General features: G+C 52.0%; 2 protein-coding genes and 1 long non-coding RNA gene across 8 annotated transcripts in view; 1 reads left to right on the top strand and 2 right to left on the bottom strand.

Annotated features, from left to right (window-relative positions):
- Positions 1-522: 522 nt before the first annotated feature.
- Positions 523-7640, bottom strand: LOC144275767 (uncharacterized). The gene is made up of 3 exons (XM_077835296.1): positions 7558-7640; positions 5213-6171; positions 523-2803 (listed from the first exon to the last, which is right to left on the bottom strand). Exons 2-3 carry the CDS (start codon positions 6162-6164, stop codon positions 2595-2597), a joined length of 1161 nt encoding a protein of 386 aa, XP_077691422.1. The 5' UTR covers positions 6165-6171; positions 7558-7640; the 3' UTR covers positions 523-2594.
- A 497-nt stretch (positions 7641-8137) lies between these two features.
- Positions 8138-22579, top strand: LOC144275875 (uncharacterized). Of its 2 annotated transcripts, none has more exons than XR_013348119.1 (4): positions 8138-8596; positions 14416-14646; positions 21626-22087; positions 22182-22579. It is a non-coding gene; the product is annotated as an uncharacterized LOC144275875 (long non-coding RNA). The 2 variants fall into 2 exon arrangements; XR_013348120.1 differs by lacking the exon at positions 8138-8596 and adding an exon at positions 10096-10228.
- LOC144275874 (tRNA (32-2'-O)-methyltransferase regulator THADA-like) overlaps positions 10465-24299 on the bottom strand; it is a 38248-nt gene continuing 24413 nt past the window's right edge. For 4 of the 5 annotated variants that reach the window (XM_077835466.1, XM_077835468.1, XM_077835467.1 and 1 more), the window contains 12 exons: positions 24091-24195; positions 23382-23582; positions 21755-21905; positions 20529-20775; positions 19894-20130; positions 18986-19211; positions 18412-18618; positions 17796-18034; positions 16661-16843; positions 14402-14668; positions 12678-12883; positions 10465-11404 (listed from right to left, as the gene is read on the bottom strand). In XM_077835466.1, coding sequence (XP_077691592.1) covers positions 11133-11404; positions 12678-12883; positions 14402-14668; positions 16661-16843; positions 17796-18034; positions 18412-18618; positions 18986-19211; positions 19894-20130; positions 20529-20775; positions 21755-21905; positions 23382-23582; positions 24091-24195 — 2541 coding nt within the window. In that variant the 3' untranslated portion in view covers positions 10465-11132. Of the gene's footprint in view, positions 11405-12677; positions 12884-14401; positions 14669-16660; positions 16844-17795; positions 18035-18411; positions 18619-18985; positions 19212-19893; positions 20131-20528; positions 20776-21754; positions 21906-23381; positions 23583-24090; positions 24196-24299 lie in introns of those variants that run through there. The other variant, XM_077835470.1, reaches the window with a different exon arrangement.

Below are 24299 nucleotides of genomic sequence, written 5' to 3'. Positions count from 1 at the left end.
CTCACTCTTCTCTTCTGCAGACTAAATAACCACAGTTTCCTCAGCCTCTCCTCGTAGAGAGCACCCATCAGGGTCCTAACTTCCAGCTTCCTGTTCTAAGTGCTAGGAAATGCCTAGTCCTCACTTGTGCCATGTGAGAAGTAGCTAAGTTTCAAACTTACTTAGTTCAACCACCACAGTATTTCAAGCTGCCAAATGTAACCCTGAGCCATGCAGCCTCAGTTGTATGCCGGGGCCAGGGTCACTAGTGATGATGCATACAAAGGAAAGAGCCCAGCTTAGCTGCAGGATCAAGGTTAATTTGGCAGGGCTGGCAGGTAAGAGTTGGAGCCACTGGCAGGGGAATAAGCATGGATACTGTTTTGCTTGTCACTGCAATCATTGGGATTCCCGGGTAAGACAAAGGGAAGTGAAATCAAGTGGCAGCTACCCATGCAAACTGGGTTATTTCCTGTGAGCAGAAGATGCCAATCTGAACACCACCTGAAGCATTAGGTTACTTTTCAAATGTATTACGTTCCCTATGGACACCCACGGTCCCCCAAGAGACAGCCAGTCTGTACGCTTGTTATGCTGGTCCCCACAAGCTACTGTACTGCAATCTGAGAGGTGTCACCACATTCTGGCTCCCAGATCCCACATCAGCTTTTGAATGTCCTATTTTGTTTCACATGGTGACGTGCAATAACCTGACCTACCCCACACTAGACATCTCGCAGGGGTTTTCTTTCTGAAGAGATCAAGTTTATTTGGCTCGGCCCCCGTGCCAGTTCCTGGAACAGCTGCTCGTCACAGCACCAGCTGAGCTCGCTAAAAACCTCAAATGCTACCGGAGTCGTCGGGCTTCCAAATGTCCAGGGAGCGGAATGCAACCAAACGAGATGGAACCTTATCCAGCCCCAGCATTTAAAACACTCTCCCCACCACTCCCTTGAGCAAGAGCTGCATCAGAGCAACCCCCATCAACGCCGCTCTGGCCTCATCCAACCACCACAATGCTCACTCCCGATGTCCTCTCCCAGGGTGGAGCTGCTCCTCCAGACAAATCCCGAGGTCTCGACTCAGGCAGCCCTCTGAATACGTCAGCAGGTGGGCCTCTGGGAATGGTTCTGTATCATGGGAGGGAGGAATTCCCCAGGAGACTCACTTCCTCCCCATGCAAGGATCCCCACCAAAGAGAGCTCTGGAGATAAGATGGTAATGCAGGAAGATGATGCTTGCAGTAGACTAGTGCAATGACCTTTCACTTCTGGATGCCTCTGTTCCCAGCTGAAAAGAGGTCATCTCTGATCAATCTAATTCCTCTGACCTAGTTCTCTGGGGGCTTTTGCTTGCATCCCAAAACCACCACATGCTTTGGGACGAGCAGAAGTGATGGACCGGGACTGTCATTGGCAAGGCTGATCCAAGTCACACTGGAGATTCTTTGGCAGAGTTGTGTGGGAAGTTTGTAGTATCTGCTGGGGTCATGTCCAGCTCTAGCTAGTGTCAATAGCAAGGCACTTTCCCAAGCACTAAAATGAACACTAAGAAAGTCATAAACAAGGCCATTCCTGAACTGTGGCCCAGCTGGACAGGATGAGGAAGTGGCTAGGAGTAGGTGTGCCCCCTAAGGTATTTGGGAGAAACTCAGACTATCCATCTTAGACGTGAGATAGACAATCCTCATAAGGGTAGGTCAAAGCAAGCAGACCCCTGGGTGTGCTCAGGTTCTTGTTGCCTCTGGCAATAAGAAGAGAGCAGAAAACCAGGCAGTGCCAGCAGGGAATGAGTCTGGTTGTGCTCACTTGTTTATTTTAACTTAATACTTAATCATTAAAGGCCAAACCCTAAGTTCTTACTCAGGTAAAACTCCCGCTCTCTTCTCCAGGAGTTGGCCCTGAGAAAGACCCTTAGGCTTTGCCCCGTAGCTCCCTACACTGTAATACAGGGCTGGATCCTGGCTTGCAAAGGGAGTGGGCTGCTAAGCTGGTTCTCTACTTAGTAAGTTTATATCACCATGGAAAAAAGAAGATACTGGTTTAAATTCCCTGCTCGTGGCTAAAGGGGGAAGGCCCTGCAGAGGCAGGAAGCAATGGCGTGGCTACATGTCCAGTCTTCTCTGCAATGCGCGATACAGCAGGTGAAGCCCGGGGTGAAGCACTGTGCTGCTGTTCCATACACAGATACGACCCCTCTTCCCTGGCCCATGGACTGCTCTGGCGCCCTGCTGAGGGAGGGGCCCCGTGCAGGCCCACGCAGAGTTACTTCCTTGGTGCTGTGGCTCTCCCAAACCTATGCGAGTTTTACGCTCTGCCACCAAAGCCACAACAGGTGCCCCCCGATGTCTGGGTGTGGCTCTCACTGCAGGTTAAGAGCATCGGTGGAGTGATTTCTCTGGTCTTTTCTGCACAGGAAACAGAGTCCCTGCCATTCACGTCTGTGAGGGTCAGCACCAGCTCAGTTCTCTCCTGCTCATTCGGAGGAGCAAGCAATTCTTTTTTCACTTAAGCATATGAAGCTCCAGAGAACAGGGTACTTGGAGCCGAGCGGGTCTGAACTGGGCTCTGAGCTCCCCGGACTGTGGAGGGGCATGATCGTTCCCCGGCAGATGGTCACGTGTCCAGCTCTCGCCGCAGTTTGACAATTTCCAGTAAGAGTTTCTCTTTCTCCAGCAGGATCTTTTCCTTCTGCAGCTGCAAGGTCTCTTTCTGCAGCTCCAGGATCTCGGTGTGCAGCCGGCTGTGCGTCTCCCGAAGCTCCTTGGCTGGCCCGACACAACCCCTCTGGCTGGGCAGCGAATCTTCGGTCACAGAGGTGCTTGCTGAACAAACCAAACAACAACCCCCCAAATGGTTAAAGCAAACGGAGTCAAGGGAACACAGAAATGCACAGTTCCTCCCAGAAACCAGCCCCTGTGGGGCAATGTCCCACCCGCCACAAACAGCAGGATCCAGCCTCCTCAAAATAAGGGTCATGTCTCAATTCTGCCAGGGCCAGTGATCTACCACTGCTCTGTCCTGCAGCCAGGAAAGCTCATCCTGGCTACAGGAAGCAGCTCTACAGAGATGCTCTTTCTGATCGAACACCCCCTCCCCGCCCATGTCTTCTCTCTTGTCTTTCCCTGGTTACCTCTGGCTTCTTTTCCTCTCCCCGCCTTGCTACTCCCCTTCTGTTACCCACATAATTTACCTAGACACGAGAGGTGGGGTAGCTCTGATGTCCTCGAAAAAGAGTCATGCCAAGCATCAAATAGTGGTGATGCCTGCAGTGCCAGATGCTACAAACGGGCATTTAAAGCTGTACCAGCACCTTATAACTAATTTCACTTAGTGCTGCCAGTGAGCCAGGCCATGGGACAGCCTCCCATGCCACCTCAGGGGATGAACAGCAAGCAAAATCAGCATGGGCTTGTGTACTCAGGGTGTGACCCTGTGACGAGAGCAGATGAAGGTTCTTTCAAGCTGCCCGAGCATGCTCAAGGTGGAGGGTGGGGCTGTCTTAATGGCAATGGGAGATCTGCAGCTGCCCTCCCCTGAGGGGTAAGCCCTGCCCCTTCTGTCAGGTTTAACCATAGTGCCATGGGGAGGTTGTTAACACAGCCTGGGGCCAGCCACTGCCAACTTGTGCTGAAGTTCTAAGCAGCCTGTTTGGCAAACTGGACAGAAGAAGAGCTGGAGAAGCCCTCGCTGCAGTGGGCTGAAGGGAGCGAGTGATACCTTAATGCCACTGTCCAGTGCATTCCAGCTTCAGAAAGGAGTGTGGTCACACAGACAGCAGAGTGGGGTGAAGTGTGATTCACTGGAGAAGGAGTGGGAATACGGGGCAGATCTGTGGCACGATTCTACGCATGATCCGGAGCTTCAGGACAGTTTAGCAACACTAAAAATGGACACAGGGAACTTCTCCCCTGCCTCAAATTGTACGTCCACTCTCTTAAAAGCAAGGTGTCCCTTCTCACTGGATTTGACCTGTTCCAGCTGACCTGCATTTCCTCTCTTGCTACAGTAGTAAGGAACCAAGATGGTTCTAAGCCAGCGGTTCTCAAACTGTGGGTCAGGACTCCAATGAGGGCTGGGGTCACCAGGGCTGGCTTAGACTTGCTGGGATCTGGGGTTGAAGCCTGTGTCACACTGCCTGGAGCCAAAGCCCAAGAGCTTCAGCCCTGGGCAGCAGGGCTCAGGTTACAGGCCTCCTGCCTGGGGCTGAAGCCCTTGGGCTTGGGCTTTGCCCCCACCCCTGGCCTGGGGCGGTAGGACTTGGGCTTTGGCCCTCCCACCTGGAGCGATGTGGCTCGTGCGGGCTCAGGCTTCAGTCCCCACTCCTGGGTTTGTGTAGTAACTTTTGTTGTCAGAAGGGGGTCGCGGTGCAATGAAGTTTGAGAACCCCTGTTCTAAGCTGTTTACAACTCTGGGCACTGGGATGGAAACAGTATGTGTAACTTGACGGTTATCTCAGCCGGAGCAGGGGAGAACAGGGCTGTATTTCTGCAGAGACATCTTAATAGTGGGTAGTAGGAAAAATGCTCCCTGACAGACTGGAGATACAAACACCCCCCTGGGGCCACTGTTTACTGACTCAGAGCCATTCTCGGGGGAGACATGTTTAGCCCAACCACTTGGCAATGGGCTGGGAGGAAAGCCAGCCTAGGGAAGGTCCATTCTTGGGAATTCCGGGCGTCTTAAAATCTATTCTAAATGGTCACTTGATAACCACGTGCTCCTCTCATGGCAAGAAAGGCCTGCTTAGGCAGGGGTGGCGCCTATTAATGGCACGCTGTAACAGAGGGCAAAGCTGCATAGGCAGCTCTCTCCCCGGGGAAAGACCAAGTACTAATCCCGGCTCAGGTCACAGGTGAAATGAAATTGGTGCCTCTTCCCACCCACCATGCGATCTGGCACTGATGGAAATTTGTACTCCAGACAGGAGCAGGGCGGTGACTGGTCAGGGCTGGGAGATACTGGCAGAGCTCACATGGCTCCCGCTCAGTATAGGCTGAGTTCCACTCTCGGTGACGCCGGTAAGTATCCAGAGTAGCTCTGCTGAACTGCATGTAGCATCTACACCCACATGGTGGTGTAACGGGAGGCAGGATTTGGCCTGTTTGCCAGGCTGCTGCCAGTAACTAATAGCCTCTTCCTTTCATGCACAAATTAAAAGACTGAATTCTGCTGGGAAGGAGGAGGAGGAGCCAGGCACTGCGTGGCCTGGCTCGCGTGTGTGGCTGTCTCACCATTATCATCCATTGCTGTGTGGATGCCTTCGGAGCTGGGGCTGTCAGTCCTGCTGCTTTGTGTGACTGGGCTTGAGATGATCCCTAGGCAAGGCCATTCGAATACAGGGCTCAAAGGGCACTTGATCTTATAGGCCAGTGCAAAGTCTGGGGAGCAGTTGAGAGGCACCGGAGTCCTGCCGGGAGCAGGCACCTCAGCTCCATGGCTCGGTGGCGAGGTAGTCCTGTGAATTGGCACAGGATGTGTCTCACCTACGGGCGCACATATCAGCGGTGGATCCTTACTGGGGCCCAACAGTCTCTTTTCCACACTCTCTTGAGCTCCACCCAAGCACAAATCGCTGGGCTGCGGGTCCCCTGGAGCATGGATGAAACTCTTTCCAGGACAGCCAGTCCTTGGTGTCATTTCTTTGTCTGTGTCCGAAAGGACCTCCGTTTTGCAGAGCAGTTTGTTCCCCTGGCTCAGCCGAAGTCCATCATTCTGGCTGTGGAGGAATAAGTCTGACGAAGACTCCCGCATCCCCTCCGCTGCGCAGAGAGGCACTGCGGTTCCAGCCGGGCTGCTGGACGGCTTCGTTCCGAAACCAGGGCGCAGAAGCAATGGTTCTGTCACCTCCGGCCCTGTCTTATTGAAGAGAGCAAAGATGTTGTGGAAGAGCCTCTCCTGGGGCCGCTGCCTCAGCAAAGGGTGTTTCACCGTGGTCAGCTCCTTGCGGGCGTCAATGACCATGTTATGCCACTTCTTGCGGATCTCGTCAGGCGTGCGCTGCACAAGCGGGCTGAGGGAGTTGACAGCGGCAGTGATCTCTTCCCACGCTCGCTGACGGTCCATCGTGTTCTTGTAGCGCCCGCTCTTGGGGATCAGGATGTCCTTGCGCAGGCTGAATTCTTCAAGGATGAGGAACTTCTCTTCTTCGGAAAACTTGAGTCTTTTTGGCTTGGCTGTGGTCATGTTGCCCCTGCGATTCAATTACAAGTCACCATTATGGCACTGTTTACCATGAGATCCCGCTTAACTGCAGTGCATGGCTGGGGCTCCTACTGAGCCCAGGTGGGTAGAAGAGGGTATTGTACAAGGTGGATCGTGACTCCATCCACGCTCGGGTTTTTTGGGAGCAATCAACTGGCTGATAATTATGTTTCAGCCATCAATACCCATGGGACCCTCTGCAGCTTTAAGTTCAGGTGATTTAAGCACGTTAATAAGATTACTCTACCATTAGATAACTTGGCCTTAGCCACAGATTCAAATGGACGCCTAACCACAGGCCACACTGACAAACTGCCACAGCTTGAGAGGTGCACAGGATCTGCGTACAACGGAGCTGCCTGCAGCCACGCTGGCCTTTAACGCCAAAGTGAGGCCTGGCGGAGCACAGGTCCCAGCCTGCAACATAGCATGGAGTCTGCATCTTAAGAGCACGAAATCCTTCCTACTGCTATTAAGCACTTACCCTATATAACCATATAGGATCTCACAGGGCTTTATGAAGGAGGGTAAATATAATTAATTACCACATTAAATGCAGGGAAACTGAGGCAAAGGACGGTGAAGCAACTGGTCTGTCACAGAGCAAGCCGAGGACAACAACCCTGGACTCCTGCCTCCCAATCCCGTTCTCCATGGAAGAATAGCCCACAAGGACTATAGCTTGCTGGGATCAACAAGTGGCAACTCACAAGGGCATCTGCTGTCCCTGAAGGCGAGACCTTTGTAGTGAAAGTGCCACCGGTTACTTTGAGCTGGAGAATTACAAGCTGCAGCCAGCCAGTTCTGCAAAGCCTGCCCCTCTCTTTAATTTGTAGCATATGCCCCTGGGAGGGGCAGGGATCAGGCCTTCGAAGGCACCCATGCCAGAGAGAGGGAGACAGGAGGGACATCACCTCAACGCTGGGACCTTGGACCCGCTACGCGCATGGTCCACCGAGCCCAGCATCCCGTCTCTGGGCCGGGGCCAGCACCGATGCTGCAGAAGGAGGTGTAAAAGCACCCCTCAAAGGCACAATTACGCAGTAACCCACTGATGGGGACATTTCTTCCTCCCCCTTAATTCCTAGCGCCTGGCTGATGCCCTGAAGCACCAGCCTTTAGCTCCCCCCCCCCCGCTCTTCCCCCCCCCGGGGGCCTGAAACCCCAGATGGTTTCAGCGCTGGGCTAACCCCGCAGGGGGCTGGGCGCTTTCCCGCCCCAGGCTCCAGTGGGGGTGAGTTCCAGCGGCGAACCCCCGGCGGCGGGCGGCCCCGCGCCTCTGAAGATGGGGCGCAGCGCAGGCCGGGCGCGGCGCCCTGCGCAGGGGCGAGCCCGCGCGGCCCGGCCCGGCCCGGCCCGGCCCGGCGGCACCTACCTGCCTGCGGCGCTCGCATGCCGGCGGCCGGAAGCCGGAGCCGGCGGCCGCCCCGGGCCCAGCGCGGCAGGAAGCGGGCGGGTGCCACGTATCCTGCGACACGCGGGGCCGCGCCCCGGCCTGGCTGCGGGGTCCCGGCGGGGCCCTGCCCCCGCGCTGGGGATGGCGCCCGGCTCGGCCCCCTGCGCAGCGGGGCGGGGCGGGGGCCGGCCCCGGGGCCGGGGGCTCGTTGGGTTCCTGGGCCAGCAGCCGCATCGCTGCGCCCTTCCCCGGCGGGGCCTTTGCGCCCCACCGCCTCCCCCTCGGGCGCCCCGCGGGTAAGGCGGGGTCTGGCCTGGGGGGAGACGGAGCCGGCCCTTAATGCAGCGGGAGCTGGGGGGCAGAAATCGGGGGGCCGCACAAGCAGCGGGGGGGGGGGGTGTCGGGCCCCAGGCAGGTGCCAGTCCGTGGTGGATGGGGATGGGGATGGGGCGCGTGTACCTGGGGGGGAGCAGCGGTCGTGATGTGGGGGGGACTCGGGCAAGTGTTCCTGCCTTTCAGGGCTTGCCCTGGGGCCGATATTTGATAGTTTCAGTCATGACTTGGGCAGCAAAAATTGGAGCGTGCGAGTGAACTTTGCTGACCACGGGGCGTTGGGCAGCCGTGTCCACGCAGAGGACGATCAGATGATTATACAGGAAGACTGGGATGACCTAGGGGGATGAAGTGTAATGGTAGGAAGTGTGAGGTCGTGCACTTAAGGAGGGGCAAGCATTTCTGCTGTAAGATGGGGGGGGCTCATCAGTCGGGAACAACAGAGAAGGAGAAAGACCCGGGTGTGCTGGTTGATTACAGGTTGACAATGAACCACCAATTGGACTGTGGGCCAGGGGTGTACCCACGGCTGGGCCGCAGCCCACCCACTTAGCATGCAGGCTCTGCTCCGGCCCCAGCGCTTGCAAGCCCCCGTGTCCCGACCCCGCTCCCTGGCAGGAGTGCTGGGTGGAGGGCGGGTGAGCGAGCAGGTGGCTGGCGGCAGCGGAGGAGATCCTCAAAAAAGGTAAGCCTGCCGCCCTGGGGACCTGGGCCTGGCGCGATGGGATGGGGACAAGTGCCTGCAGTCGTGTGTGCTGGAGAACGGCGTCTCCTCCTGGAGCTGGGTGTGTGCTTGGGGCATGGGGGCCCCTGGCCAGAGCATCCATTGCCCCCCGCAAGGCCGGCTAGAGGGCGTCGGGGAGAGGCAGGTTCCCCCCAATCCCTCCTGCCCCATGTTCCCCTGTCATTGTCCGCCCACCCAAAGTTGTGGCCCACCCAAATGTCCTATCTTGGCTATGCCACTGCTGTGGGCATAAAAATGGCACCTGTGATTCATAGATATTAAGGTCAGAAGGGACCATTATGATCATCTCGCCTGACCTCCTGCACAACGCAGGCCACCGAATCTCACCCGCCCACTCCTGCGATAAACCTCTCACCTATGCCTGAGCTATTGAAGTCTTCAAATCGTGGTTTAAAGACTTCAAGGAGCAGAGAATCCTCCAGCAAGTGACCTGTGCCCCATGCTACAGAGAAAGGCGAAAAACCCCCAGGGCCTCTTCCAATCTGATCCTAGGGTGTAGCAGGTGAGGTATTTCCAGAAGAGAGAGGCTGTATTAATGCCAGTGTGCCAGGCACTGGAAAGACCTCACCTGGAGTACTGTGCACAATTCTGGTCGCCCATGTACAGGGAAGCTGAATTCAAACTGGAGCAGGTGTGGAGAAGGGCCACGAGAATGATCTGGGGACTGGAGGACTGAATTTAGGGGCGAGGAGACTAAAAGAGCTTGGTTTGTTCAGCATTGGAAAGTGAAGGCTGAAAGGGGGTATGATTGCTCCCTATAAATACACGAGGAGGGTAAACACCAGGGAGGGTGAAGAGCTATTTAAGCTAGAGGGCAGTGTTGGCACAAGAGCAAATGGGTGTAAGCTGGCCATGAGACAAAGGTTTCTAACGATCAGAGGTGCGAGGTTCTGGAGTGGCCTCCCAATAGGCATGGGGGCAAACAACTGAACTAGTTTTAAGATGGGGCTTGATCAGTTTATGACTAGGCTTGTATTTTATAAACAGGTAAAGGAGTCGGGAAGTGAAGTGATGGGGTTACCTGTGACAGCAGGGGACTGGACTCGATGGCACAGGAGGTTCCTTCGAGTTCTGTATCTTAAATCTCATTTGAAATGGCCTAAAACTAAAATGTCAGGCTCTTAATCTTCATGTCAAGCTTTCAAAATTTTATTTCCAAAACATTTGGAGAATAACACTTTTCTGCCACAGCTGTTGCTTTCTGTATTTTAAGTCCTGTTGGACTGATTAGCACAGCTGAGTTCACTCCCTTAAGAGGGTTTAGATGTTTCATTGAAGTATATAGGTGATAGACAAGAAGAGAGAGTCAGTCAGCCTGGGACTCGTTCACTTGAGTTCCTACAAAGAGGGGAGCCAAGGAAAGTTGCGGCAGCTCTGACTGTGTGTGTGTGATCTGCTCTCAGACAGGATCAGCGCCTGCATGTATTCCCCACCCTCTCACTACATCACGCTGGATTAAGCTGGGGAGTGACGCATGAAGGGTCCCTTTTGTACTCTGAAGCCAGGAACTCTGGGACAGAGGCTGTATCAGCGAGGCATGGGCTCAACTGAGACAAGATGAAGGCTCTGTTGGTATGGGATTGTTGTTGCACCAGGAGTTTGGACTAGAGTTAGACTACGAGGATGAATAAGTGAAGTAGTAACTAGCTTTGAGAGTCAGAGACTAACATTCGAGGAATCAGGGCATTTGCTAACTGATTGGTGTGTCTATATTTTCCATTTGAAAAGTGTTTCAGAGTGTTTTATAACACTGCATAATAGCAACACCCAATTAGGACTCTTTATTAGTGATAAAATCCAAGGGACGCTTTAGTCAGCCAAAAGCATGTTTATTGGCTCCTTATAACAGGAGCCACAAACGTGGATAAAAAACAGTGAAATAAGATCAGGTGAGCAGGGGGATCAGAGTTTGAGATGTGACTCTGTCCTTTGAGACGTGTTCTCTCTGGTCCTTCCGGGAGTAGAGCTTCCAACCCTCCTCATTACAGGGAAGGCTGTCTTGACCTGAGAGTATCGGGCATACCAAGGAGCCCATGCCTTTCGGGTAGAGAGGAGCAGAATGATGGGCTAAGACCATCACTGGTATTATATGTTGGTAGTGATCTAATTTGTAAAGCTGCCCTCTGAATGAAGAACTGGAAGCTGTCACCTCCTGGCTTGATCCAGAGAATGTGTGGTTGATAAAATAAATCTGAGGAACCAGGATAACCTGAGGGGGAGAGGGGCCTGGATCCCGGGTAGTAGGACACTGTACCACTTCCCTTTCCTGGCTGGCAAATGGGGAGCACCTGAGTTCTATCAAGAACCTACCAGTTCTGGATGGCTCCTGGCAGAGGAGAAATCAGGAAGGTGAGCACAGAGATTCAGCAGTGTCTCAGAACAGAAATCTAAAGCACAGTGTAAAGAGAGCACACTCTGTCCCTTGGCTAATGGCTCGTGGTAACTCACTACAACACAGTTCTGCCACCCAGGATGATCAGACAGGTCTTACTGAGCACCTTATATCTGTGATCCCATAGTCTAAACTGAAGGTGGGGGCCATTCCATGCTGGGCCAGCAGTTCCTGTACCAGCACAAGTTCACTTCTCAGCTCCTGGGAAGTGCAGTGGATCTCTGAAGCACTGATGTGGATCCTTTCCAGACCATCCAGAGCATGGGCCAGAAGTGTAGCCTTCACCAGTAGTGCTGTGACAGCAGCATGCACCTTTGCACACCCCAGAGCTTTCATATGCAAAGGTGCAATGGCATCTAAAAGGGAGCAGAACAAGGCATTGATAGGGTTAGGGTGTGTATAGGATATCAGTGGCCGTCAAAAGTAATTTATTGAGACAGACGACCGGGCAAATAGTCCTGTTCTCCCGGTCCCATCCTCTCTACGAGCCAAATTCCCATGTACGTCAGAGGGTAGATAAAGCACCATGTTGCTGTAGCCGGAGTTAAGCTGTCACTGAAAAACCAGTGCTGCTCTCAGTGATGCTTGACATGCACTCCCAGCAGCAGCATGAAGGTGCAGAGCCATGAATACCTACCAGGGACTGCTGGCTTTTTTTCTGTTCCTGGCACAGGTGAATTCCGAGAACACCTGACTTGGCTTGTCAGCACATGGCCCAGACAGGCTCGTGCTTAAGCCTACGCTAAGCGTCTGTTTGTTATTTAGTTTTCTTCATTTACACAAGTGCCGGGCAGCTCCTCTGGACGTTTGCCTCAGTTTATCTTGGCTGCACAGAGCACAGCCAGTCCCTCCCCAGCACGGCAGCTCTAGTACAGAGATACTACTGCAGTTTCCCTTGCCACAGGCAAATAGTGTATTATGCAGGTAACATTACGGGGATTTCTGGATGCAATTTCCAGTTATCCCAAACCTCCAAGCTGTTTCTCATTCTCCAGTTTCACCTCTAAGCGCTATTTGTGATACACTAATAGGAGCCAGTTGAACTGTGTGGTGAATTTGGCCAAGAAACAGAAAACAAGTTACCATTGTCAATCAATGGCACAGAGCCTGCAAAGGGACAATTATGGAATATAGTGGCTGTTCCCTGGCTTTTCCTTTTGCACTCTTCGTTTTGTTCGTCCCACCCTTGGTGCTGTTTGAAGGGAGGCTGGTTTATGGGGGGAAATGTTGGAACAACAAACCTAAATGTAGCAGGTTTCTCCACATGTGGATCATGGGCTAGAGCCCAGGTGAACTGTATTAACCTGACTGAGAACAACATTGAAAAAGTGTAAAGAATGCTATGAAGTCACTTAAACCCCAAGTTTAACGTATCTTTGAAGTTGCAATATGGCAGGAAGTAATGTGCCGCTTCTTCCATTTTACTTTATTTAAAGCAATTATTCTAGCACCACGTAGTTAAAGAGAGCGGCAATTAGTGCAGGTCCTACATACAAACACATCTGTGCTTTATGAACAAAAGTGTCATGTATGCAACCAGCTTTGCTTTGGTGTTAAGGCCGACACTGCGGGATATCTGACTGCCCATCGTGGGGAGAGATTAGATGCGATGCCAGTGTAGTTACGTACCTCGGCCCCACCAGAGCTTGCAGTGCTGTAGGTTGTGTAAGATGCTGGGTCCGGTGGCTTTCAGCCAGCGTTGAGTGAAGTCACAAAGCCGAGTGGCGGCGGGCACCCTGTCTAGCAGCTGAAGGAGGAAGGGGAGCAGCAGTCGGGATAAGACAGCTGGCTCTGCAAAAACATTGGGTTCGTCCTCTTTATACAGGCTGACCGCTCTGAAAGGGAAGCCAGGTCAAACGATAAACCCCACGTTTTGTCTCAGTCACTGATCTGCTCCTCCAAACACGCCAGCACGATTTCACGCTATGTACCAGCTGTGACAGCACAGTGATGGGTGTTGCATGAGCAGACGGGCTTTCAGTATTGGTGACTAGAAGGGATGGGATTTCCCATGTTTTATGTTTACAGATTGAAAGGCCCAAGCCCTCCCTCTGTGGAGGACAGCTCCCTTGGGATACTGTCAATAATAATATCTCCCATCTATAGAGCACAGTTTTACAGGACTGTACCCCCATTAACTCCTTAATCCACACAAGTCGCTTGGGAGAGACTGAAGTGTCATTTCCATTGTACAGATGGAGAAGCAGAGAGATTAAAGGCCTGATTTTCAAACGTGAGTGCCTAAAGCAAGGCACCTACGTAAGTGGCCTGATTTTGAGAGGTGCTGAGCACACGCAACCACCAGTGAAGTCAATGGGAGCTGTGCTCAAAACCTCTAAATAAATAAATAAATAAATCAGGCCACTTATTTTCTCTCTATTCAAGAGATTTGGATACTTATGTTTAGGGCAGGATTTTCAAACATGGATGGACCAAGTTACCTGCCCCAGGTGGCACAGTGAGACTGTGGCAGAGATGGAGACAGAACTCAGTAGACTCTGCCCTCTATTTTCAGCCTCATTTGCATCCAGTCTGGACATTTTTATTTAAAAAAACAAAACAAAGAAACCCCTAAACAGACCATTTCTTTGCAGGGCCTAGTTTTTAATCTGCCCTTATAAAAACAAGTCGTCCCTATGGCTTTTATTCTGGAATACCATCTAGAGCGGCTTCCTCCGGAAGCAGAGACAAAACCAGGCTGCATTTGCTCTTTTCACTCCTACGAGGAGACGGAGCATCCCCTCCTTGTCCTTTGCTGGCACACGGGGATCACTGCTTGCATGTCTGAGCTGGCCCTTTACAAGCTGGTCACTTGGGCTCCCTCCTAAGAGGCAACCAAATTCTCATGATTTGCTTTGGTTCCTGAAGACAGGTTTCCCAATCCTAGTCTGCACTGTGGCTGCTTTGCAATACACTGCTGGCATAACCAGCAATGGCTGGATCTCTCCAGGGTTCTAGTATACTCCTGTGGCATGAAACAACCATAGATGTTCTTACGCCATTTCTAGTGTCTGCAGCTAGTGTTGGGAGGACATGGCCAGGAGAAAACTAGGAGTGGCCAGATCTTCCTATGCCACAGCAATCCCCAGCTCTCCTCCCGGCCCCTTGAAGCTATTGCCAGGCAGCTGCTCTAATATACACTGGGATATTGGACCAGTGCCAAGTGGGATGGGGGAGCGCAAAGGTGCCTCAAAGCAATCTTTGTATCCCTTCTGGAGTTGCCGTGTGCCCTCCCCTTGGCCACAGCTGAAGATGGGTCCTGAAATGTTTCTGGTGTCTGGCTCTTGTGGGGGGTAGGGGAGGGGACAGTGTATGTGTCTCCTTAACACCACTTTAGAATCCTAGCTGCTCACTTGTTGGCCTCCAGTTCTGTCAAGATGTGGCTGAGATCCAGCGTGGGGAGGTGCCGTAGCAAAAACTCAAAGGTGTCTTGGCAGCCCCAGAACTTTTCCAGCAGGACATGCAGCAGGCACACCAGCCCTCTGTTACCCTGGATGAAGACACAACTATCTTGAGGCTGCGCTCCCAACATGTGCTGAACAAGGCTGGCGAAGACAGAGGCTTCACGTCGTACTTCCTGATCCTCATCTTGTAGCAGGTAAATGCCCATGTCCATCACACTGAGTGGAAAAAGAAAGACTTCATTTTAGTAGCATTTGGTGCTATCTGGAGCATTTCCAAGCTGTCCAACTACAATGCCAGGGGATAATCCTACACAGTGAGGTTATAATTAACAGGAAACTGGTTTAAACACTTGGATGGTCAATATCATCATTACTTGTTTCTGGCAGTGCTTGGCAATGTGTCAGGTGTTAGATACATGAAAGGCCCTGCCCCCAAGAGCTTCCAGTTGAAAGAGACAAAGCTAACAGATGGAGGCTGGGGGAAAAGGGGAATATACCAGCAGAGTGGTCAGATGGAAACTAGTTACATCCTGGTAATGTTTAACAAAGATTCTTTTCCCTTTTGTAAAGTGACATACAATATCCTCAAGTACTCCACAACCTTGTCACAGGCAGCCTGCCTCTGTTCATTAGTGCAATGTGCCCCATCCAATATTATATTGAGGATTTTCATGAGGACACTGTTGGGGAGAGTTGGACCCAACATTTACATTTTGTTTAAAAAAATATTGTTTTGCAAACCCTTAGGTCAACAGAAACATTTCCAGTATTTTTATTTAAACTCCAACTTACAAGTCTTTTGTTTAAATTTAAATTTTCCTGTGTTGTGTTTGCAACTGGCATGTTGCAGAGTTGTGTTATCCTGCATGAGGGCCAGAAAATGACACTGCCAAGTTCATTTTCATTGTCCAGGCTGAGTGAAATGCAGAGAGTAAACAAACAGTGCTTATAGCAAAAAGGAGCTGAGGCTTTCAGGTGTCAGCAGCAGCAGCATAGATAACAGCATCTTGTTTTTAAAAATGTGATTTGTAACTTGGCAATGTCCCCTTTAATATTCTTCAGTGCGATTTTCCTTCGATGCAAATCTTCTATTAAAGAGGCAAGTTATTAAACTTTAGGACCAGAAACTAGGATTTTGGATGCTAGAGCAGTACTAGGAATGTGTATGGTCAATGACGATCAAGAAAACCTGACTTTCATGCCACCACGATAACAAGTATTGCTCAAAGTCAAGCTGAATTAGCTCTTGCCAGGAAATTAAAAAATAAATAATATGAGGTTTTTTAGTTATATAAACAAAAAGAGAATAAGGATGGATGATATTTACCCCCGCATACATGAGGGGTAAATAGCTATTTAAGCTAAAGGACGATGTTGGCACAAGAACAAATGAGTATAAACTGGTTATGAATAAATTCAGGCAGGATATTAGAAGGTTTCTAAACATCAGAGGGATGAGGTTCTGGAACAGCCTCCCCATAGGAGTTGTGGGGGCAAACCACTTGTTTTAAGAGAGAGCTGGATACATTTTTTTACTGTGACTGTATGACGGGGTTGCTTATGCTGGAAGGGGCTCAGCAGCCCTGAGGCCCATATCTGGTGTATGGTCCTAAAAGCTCATGCTTCAGAGTTTCCACCGGCTACCTGCAGGGGTCAGGTAGGGATTTTCCCCTCCAGTGTATTCTGGGTTTGTTACTTTTAAATCTCCTTCCTCTGACTTATCAAGGATAGCCACAGCTGGCAATGGGATATTGAAGTGGGAGGGCCAGGACTCTGAGATGGCACCAACCATTCTCTCTCTCAGATGCTTGGCTGGCTGGTTCTTGCTCACATGCTTAGGGTCTAACTGATGGCCATGTGTGGGGTCGGGAAGGAATTTCCCCCCAGGTCAGATTGGCAGAATTTTTGCCTTCTTCTGCAGCAGGTGGGTGCGGGTCAGTTGCCAGGATTACGTGGGTGTATCTCCTTGAATCATTTCCTGCTGTTGTGGGGGTCTCAGGCACTGGTGCACCATGGCCCCCCCTACTCTCTGCCTGTGGGACATAATACTCTAGTCTCCTGCGGGCTGGAATACTTTGGTCTCATTTCGGTTGTTGGGATCAGTGTGCGGGAGGTGGTGGTGGCCTGTGATACGCGAGAGGTCAGATGAGATTATTTGGAGGGTCCCTTCTGGCCTCAACTCTCTGACTCTAAGTGTCAGCTACATACCGCACAGCAACCAACAGCAGGGATGGGCAGGAGGCTTCCAGGGCACTCTGAACCACGTCAGCTCCTGCCAGCTTGAGAGACCTTGCTGCTGCCAGTCTCAGCACCTCCGAAGAAATGGATCTGCTGCATCTTTCCAGCATCACGCACCATCGCTCAAGCAGGGGATAATCCCGAAGCTTGGAACTGTCACGAGTGAGAGAGATGGAATGTCAAAGTCAGGTCATTCCTTCTGGCACTCAGCTGACTGCCCCAAAACAGAATTCTCCCTTTTTCGGGGAGATTCTGTACCAATAAGCCAGACCCATGTCACTGCACCAGACTAGTGAAGCTGCCATAAATCCTTTGATATTGGGCATTTGTTGATGTCTACTGCAAAGACTAAATCAAAATGCATTAAAGTATATCAGGTCCTGTAGTGAAAGGTCATGGTTCTCTGCAGAACACTGTGGAGATGCCGTAGCAGCTCTGGTTCTGTCCCTCTCACAGCAGTTACATCCTATTATTCTCCATCCATTCAAGCACAGGGTCTGGGAGTCCCGAGAAGCAGGGCCACTTGAGGTCAAATACTACTCCAGGCACAAAAGGATTCCCATAGCTGCCAGTATTTTAGGGTGATACCTGCCCCAGGGCTCCTTGGACACACAGCATTGTTTATGCTGTACCCTGCTTACTGGACAATTATCTCCTGCACTGACACCTCTGTAACTGGCACCCCTATGTTTCTTAGCCAGCACCATTGTACATGTTGCTGCAGGCATGTTAACTACAGCTTCTGTTCAGTTGCAAGCGATCTGCTTCTCTTCCATGTTTGTCTCCTCTCTTTCGGGGAGTGGAGTAAATTGTTATCAGACCACCTACCAAGCAGGGCAGAGCTCAAATGCGGTGCCAGTTAAATCGGTATAGTGGAAGGGCACGTGCCTCCAATAAAATTCAATGCAAACCAAGTAGGAGCAAGAGAAAAAAGTCAGGAGAGAAGCACAGACCTGAATATATTATATAGGCAAATGCCAAAAACGTGTCTGCTGTTGTAAGGCTCAGTGCTGCTCCTACCAAAATCCAGGGCAAAACTCTTATTGACTTCTATGGACCATCAGAAAATGAGCGGGAGGGTACAGAAGAATAAGACCCTACTTACCCCAGGACAAAGAGCAAGCTAATCACAGACAGTGCCTGGAGGAGGAGGTCTGGGCCAGGAGACTCCGTTTCCACCATAAACAGCAGGACATCCACACACGCTGCAGCAGGACCCAAAAGTTTATGGAAAACATCTTGGGTCTGGGATGAAGGACTGCGGCACAGATGCACCAGAGCCTCCAGGTACAACTTCAGGAACTCTTTGTCCCTCCGACCTTGTACCACCGACTTCAGGTTTTCCTGTTGAAGAAAGGGAAAGTTCCCAGAGAAATAAGGAATCAGTGTCCCTCTCTGAAAAAGCCCTTTTAATTCGGGATTAGCAATGACACTTCTAAAGCTAAACTGCAGCTGTGGAAGTGCGGTGGATTAACGCTCTAGCCACTCACCTCTAGAGACTTGGGTTCAAACTCCCATTAGGATGCGAGGAGAAAGGCATATGGTGTCAGTACTAAGTGAATGAGCTCAGCACAGTGATTTCTAGGAACACCTAACTAGCCAAGCTCATCAGAATGGGAGCTCAGAAAGGCACGATCTAGTTCCACAATGTGGGGGTGTTAGGATTGAACAGGTCCTGAACGTTCACTCTGATTTAAAATCTCTACGGAGCCTTGCCTTACCAGTAATGTCAGCTGGAGACTCTTCTCTAAGTCCTTGCTTCTTTCCTCCTCCCCTTCAATCACCCACGTCAGGATGGCTGATTGTATATCAACATCTGCCCCTTGGAGGAGCAAGCAAACTGCACCAACTCTCTCAGCCCCAGCCAGGCTTGCTGCCTCCTTGCAGAGGAAGTGGGTGATAACTTGATGGAACACAGCGGAGCCCACCTGCAAGAAAACCAGAACGGCTGCTTATATGCTGCTCCATGAAAGGCTGTGCTTTCCAGACAGGGACAAGATCCCCTTGATGTGGACCAGGTTTGGATGAGTGCCCTACACTACGTGCCCACTGCAAGCACATTTAATAAAAGTGAAATAGCTGGAGAACTAATTTTAACCTACATTTTCCTCTTAAGCAGAGATGCTCTGACTGCTCCTCATCCCTATCCTGTACTCCAGACCCAGCAGAGAGTTTACAATGGTCTATTGTGAGTTTGCAGCTTGACTAGCAGCATATTCCTGCTGCATATTCCTTATCCTTGAGCTGTTTCTGTGGCTCCAGTGAGCCACAATGAACACATCCTCAGGCAAATACCTGGAGCTTGGAAGATCTTGCCTTCTGCCCTGGCCTGAAGCTGTCCAGTTCACTGCTCACAACCTCTCGAAGACGCTTTGCAAAACCCTGGGTGCAGCTCCCCACCAACAGGGAGATGACTTGGAGGTAAGCCGAGCGAATCAGAGGGCACTGCTGTGCGGGGGTGACCAACCAGAACTGGCCTTCCAGCTGATGAGCCACAGACAGCATGGCATCTGCTGACAAACTGAAAGGAAACGGCAGAGTTTAACTAGCAAGGTACCAGTAACAATAGTTATGGGTTAAGCTGTTACTAAACAGCTTGGATGCAGGAGCATTAGCGTGTCTCTCTGAAAGGTGCTGGCCTGGTTCTCTCCGCAGAGCCATGCGTTACAGTTCTGTTTCTTGGAAGGGGACAGGGTACTGCATTGATAAAGGTTGGGAAGACTGTTCAGTCGCTACTAGACCACCCTGTATCCTGTCTTATGGTGGCGTCATTGGGCTCTTTCCTTCTGTTTCTAGGATGTGTGATGGAACCTTTTCCCCCACCCCTGCAGCCAAACAGAACATGAGGTCAGTGTACGTCCTTCTGCATTGTCCCTCGCACTCCATGAAGCAGCCAGCAGGGCTCCATGCAGTATGGTCTGTCCTTATTTCTTGCCCCTTTGATAGCAAATGGAGCCGTTTCACAAAAGGCTGGATGGCCATAAGCACAGGAAGCGAGTCAGCTGGTGAGTCCGTGATGGAGCCGCTGCTCTGCCACTCAGCTGGGAAGTAACATTCCTCGGTTAATTTCAGTGTTTGCCTCGGCATTCCTTGCCAGGCTGCTCGCACTGCGCCCCTGGCTTTGGAGTCTGGATCTGAGGTCATGCCTTGCTGCCGTGCAAACAGAAAGGGAGTGAGGGAATGGCACTTAGAAACCCACTCACCAGTTGGTGTCTGCAGCGTAAGCCAGCAGAGCCCGTATCTGCAGCAGACGCCCATGCAGCGTGTTGTGGGATAGGACGCTGCCTCGCTTAGCTAAGTCCCCAGCCAGTCGCAGCAGGAGCTTCCCGTATTCAGCCGTAGGGACAACCGGGACCAGGGCCTTGGCTGCCATGACTCGCACAGCATAGATGGGGTTTCCTGCAAGCTGAAGCAAGGGCTCCAGGAAGCAAGTGGAGATGCTATGGAGCGAGCAGTGCAGGGCAGGAAACAAAGCAAAGATTATCCTCCTGCTGGTCTTCGGCCCTGCTAAATGGAGCTGAACAGAAAGGGCTAGAAAAGGACGACGACAGCTCGAGAGCATGTCTCGGCTCTGCCCGTCAGCTCCTCGGGGCCTCTGAGCCCTCAGTACCCGCAGTGTCACTGCAGTGCCCGGCCGTCGCACAGCCCATCCTTTGCAAGGATGCAAGTGAACCAGAAGAGGACAGGGACCCTCCCCCTCTGCAGAAGGCGGCTGGATGCCATTGGCTCTGGGAGGCGGTCAGCCTCACGCAGGCCATAGGTAGCAGTGCCCTGCGGGGACCCCTGGCCTGCACCCTGCCACCTGCCCATGGGGTGGCCTCCTCCCCTTTTTCTCTACCTGCTCAGTCCATCCGCCCCGGGTTGGAGTTTTGCCAAGAGCGTGAGGATGGCGTGGAGCGAGGGGCAGAGGTGAAACCTCCCTCCCTCCGGCTCTCCTGCTGTCTCCAGAGCTGAGTGCAGCTCTCCCAGCAGGATCTCCCTCAGCTGCGGGTAGCGGCTGAAGAACGCCTGAGGGCTCACCCCGTCCTGAGCGCAGCTATCTTCCCGGCTCCGCTTCGGACCCAGCACCCGAGCTGTGAGGGCGCCTGAAAGAAAGCAAGCGGGGGAAGGGCATCAGGAACCACAGCCACTGGCTCACGGCAGGGATGAACCAGCTACCCATGTACTCTGCCTTGTGCTTCAGCATGAGCAGCAGGTCCACCAGAGCCGCATTCAGGCAATGGCAATGTATTAGTGGTTTGAGCACGGAGACTCCCTGACGCCTTTCCTTGGAGCCTGCTTCAAATCCCAGCAGGGCTGACTCAGCCATTCATTCTTCCCAGGCAGGGAGATGGAGTACTTGACGGGAGACACTCTCAAAGAGACTCTGAAGAGCAGGTCCCCCCGCTCTGCAGGGCATTAAAGATGCTGTGGCCTGTTTGCTGGGGTTTGCCTCAGGCCCTTGTCCAGCAGCTCCCACTCCACTCACTTTCATGCTGAGCTACCCTCCACCCCACAGATGGCTGCATTTCATTGATGCTGTGTATAGTGAAAGAGATGGAGACAAGTCAAAATGTAGATCCTGACGGGGACTGCCCCAAAGGTCAGACCCGGGGTTTTGCTTGGGGCCATCTCTTGAGGGCAGTTTGGAAAATGCTCTGTGGGGAGGGAGTCTGTATAAAACATTATTCTTAGACCCTTTAGGGAACAGCTACTGTCACCCTCCCTAAATAGCTAAGGAAGTGGCTGGCAGACCTGTTAAGCTGAGCATTCCTGAAGTAGCCCAGTGCTTGTCTAATTTGGGACTCTTTCGAACAGATAGAGGAATTAGCCTGTTAAGACTCACCCTAGACTGGAGGACACGTTTTGCAAACCGTACGACACCATATCTCCTCCCCACCAATATTATTCATAGCAGAGTTTCTGACGTGCTCTTCTTTCTTTCTATTCCATTAGTTCCTCAGAGGGCACTATGGGCCGGACACTGAGCAGAGCAATGGCCTTGCTCCGATGGAGGGTCACTGATGGAAGGACACCCGTGTGTGCACCCCATGGCGCTGCTAGGAATAAGCAGGTATTACTCACTGAAGAGCTGGATGGCTGCGTTTCTCATGGCCCAGCTAGACGAGCCTAGTGCCTTCAGAAGCAGAGCCATCATAGGCGGGACATACTGGAGCAGCGCCGTTCCCAGGCCGGAGCCACGCACCAGTGTCTGCAACACATGCAAGGCAGAGACCTGCAGAGAACACACAACAAAGATCACTGGGGTGGCCCAGGGACTTCTTGGGGCCCACTGGCAGAAGGCAGTGCCCTGGGTCTGGTCTCTACAGAATCGTTCAGCAAAGGGTGTCTTGTAAGGTCTCCAGTGAAAGCCTGTGTCATGCTGATTGACATAATCCCCGTGAAGTGTTCGTACAGGTAATATGTAAAGGGGGGACGGTGTTTCTTTCGGGTGGGAGCTGCTTATCCACCTGTCCAGCTATATGTAAATTGAATACTGTATACTTCACAGACTGACTGCAGTGCTAATCAAGAGATTGTGAAATCTCCATGGGAGATTCTCTGCAAGAAAAAACAAGCAGCAGGAGGTATCCTGTTTACAAGTGATGACAGTGGATGGCTGGAACTATATCTGGGGATACAATGGTGTGCCCAGGTATCCTTCACTGAGGGGTCAAGCTGCCAGCTGGCTTGTCTTTTGAACGGAGGATCACAGCTGGTCTGACTGTCTGATGAAGAGAGAGAGACTTTGGGTGAGTAACCTTTATGAGACGGGGAATGTCTTGTTAAGTTTAGGCTTTAGAAAGCATGTTATGATTTTATTTTATATGTAACCATTTGTTCCCATTAATTCTATCTGCTGCTTCTCAAATCTCTGGTCTTTGTTAAATAAACTTTTCCTTGGTTTCACTACAAGCTAATCCAAGCGCCGTCAGCTGAGTGGAGCGGTGGTTCTGAGGTGCAGCTGGTGCGTACTGTGCCCTTGGGAGTAGTGGATCTGTGAATGCAGGAAGCATGCAGTAGAATACGGGCTGGACTCTTCCGGGGGAAGCCTGGAGGGCTCAGGGGCTGCATGTGTCTATGCCTTACCTGGAGAGGGACAATGGAGCCTCCGTGGGCTGAGGGGGGGGAGTGATTGTGTTGCCTATGGCTGGTGGAATTTGTGATCTGACCCCTCACAGATATGGTTTCCTCACGCTAGGGGCAGGTGATAGCGAGGTGCCTTGCAGCCCTGGGTACACCCCCCCCAGAAGCGTCACAGTCATTTCCCATTCATAGAGCAGCTTTCATTGCCAAGGAGCTTGACGTACTACACAGAATGCAGATGGGTCGCTTCTGGGGACACAGCAAACACTAGGCAGTAGTTCGGGGAAGCAAACGGAAAGCCGTCTGCCTCAGCTGGATCGGCCAGGGAAGGTAAGTCGATGTGACGCTGCGGTGAACAGCTCTACTCTAGTGAAAACCAGCAGGACGCCTGGAGTGGGCACAAGTGGTTTGCTTGCGTGGTTTGTCTCATCTGAGAGATGGTGCTGCAGGCTGCACGGTGACCCCAGCCCCGTTTGGAGGGCAGGGTCCTCGCTCAGCAGCACCACTGCCTGGGATTCAGGAGGCAGCCTGCCTGGCTAACCAACATAGGCGAGAGGTAGGTCTCTTCTGCTGAGTATCATCCACTGATGCCTGAGCACCGAGCAGTTCAGCTCACGCCTCTTACCTGAGGGAGGTCCAGTGTCTGGTCCCAGTTCTGTGGGAGAGGCGTGTTGGCCAAGGCCAGTAAAGTCTGGATGCAATATGCTAGCAGAGGGCGCCCCTTGGAGGGATCCTCCCCACCGACGATACACAGGAAGAGCATGGGGAAGCCAGCTGCCCTGCGGGTAATGGAGCTGCTCCTGGGGCCACTTAACAATTCTAAACCCTGAGAAACAAAACCAGCACAGGAAACTGTAAGTGACTGAGAGATTACACCTTGCAGTGTTCAGACTGGATTGCAGTTTAGGAGCGCCGAGCTCCCAGGCCTGTGCTCACCCCGCGGGCAAACATCCAACACCCATGTTTGTTCTGTAATAAGTGAGTGATACAGGGCTGGTACACGTGGACTTAACAGCCGAGGGGAGAGCAGGACCCAAAGGGCGTTCTGCTTAGTCCTCATTAGCTATAGGCTGGTTCGGGAAGAAGGGTTCAGTGGAGTGGAAGGGATGCTCAGACCTTTGGGGTGTACAAGGCCTCAGCAAGGGATTTTGGGGGAATACAGCAATGGTCTTTCGTCTGTTACAGAAGGGGGCTGAGTTTTCCTGTGTTTGAACGCGTACTGGGGCCCTGATCCTGACTGAGGTCTTTGGGTACCTCTGTAATATAAGTCACAGTTACCTTTAACTGAAAGACCATCTCCCCATGGTGCCTAGAGCAAGAAGTGGTTGCAATACCTGTGCCAGCATTGTTCTTGGCACTGCTTGCAGTTCTGCATGAGGATGGTTCAGCAAAGCAGTGCAGAATTTGGTGAATCCCATGCTGCATCCTTCAACTGCTCCCTAGGACAGAAGAATACTCAGGGCTCTGCAGGTTCAAAGGGCTTTCCATCTGCTATCCAATCAAGCCCCATGAGGGAGACATTCACCTCTTTTCACAGATGGGG

This window comes from Eretmochelys imbricata, chromosome 15 (genome assembly GCF_965152235.1).
Source record: "Eretmochelys imbricata isolate rEreImb1 chromosome 15, rEreImb1.hap1, whole genome shotgun sequence".
In the NCBI taxonomy this organism is placed as follows: domain Eukaryota; kingdom Metazoa; phylum Chordata; order Testudines; family Cheloniidae; genus Eretmochelys; species Eretmochelys imbricata.
This window is presented reverse-complemented; position numbering and strand designations above follow the sequence as displayed.

Coding starts and splice junctions, on each gene's coding strand:
- LOC144275767 (XM_077835296.1), bottom strand. CDS start 6,164: ATGACCACAGCCAAGCCAAAAAGACTCAAGTTTTCCGAAGAAGAGAAG. Junction 2,804..5,212: donor CACAGCAATGGATGATAATG/GTGAGACAGCCA, acceptor TGGTTTGTTCAG/CAAGCACCTCTGTGACCGAA.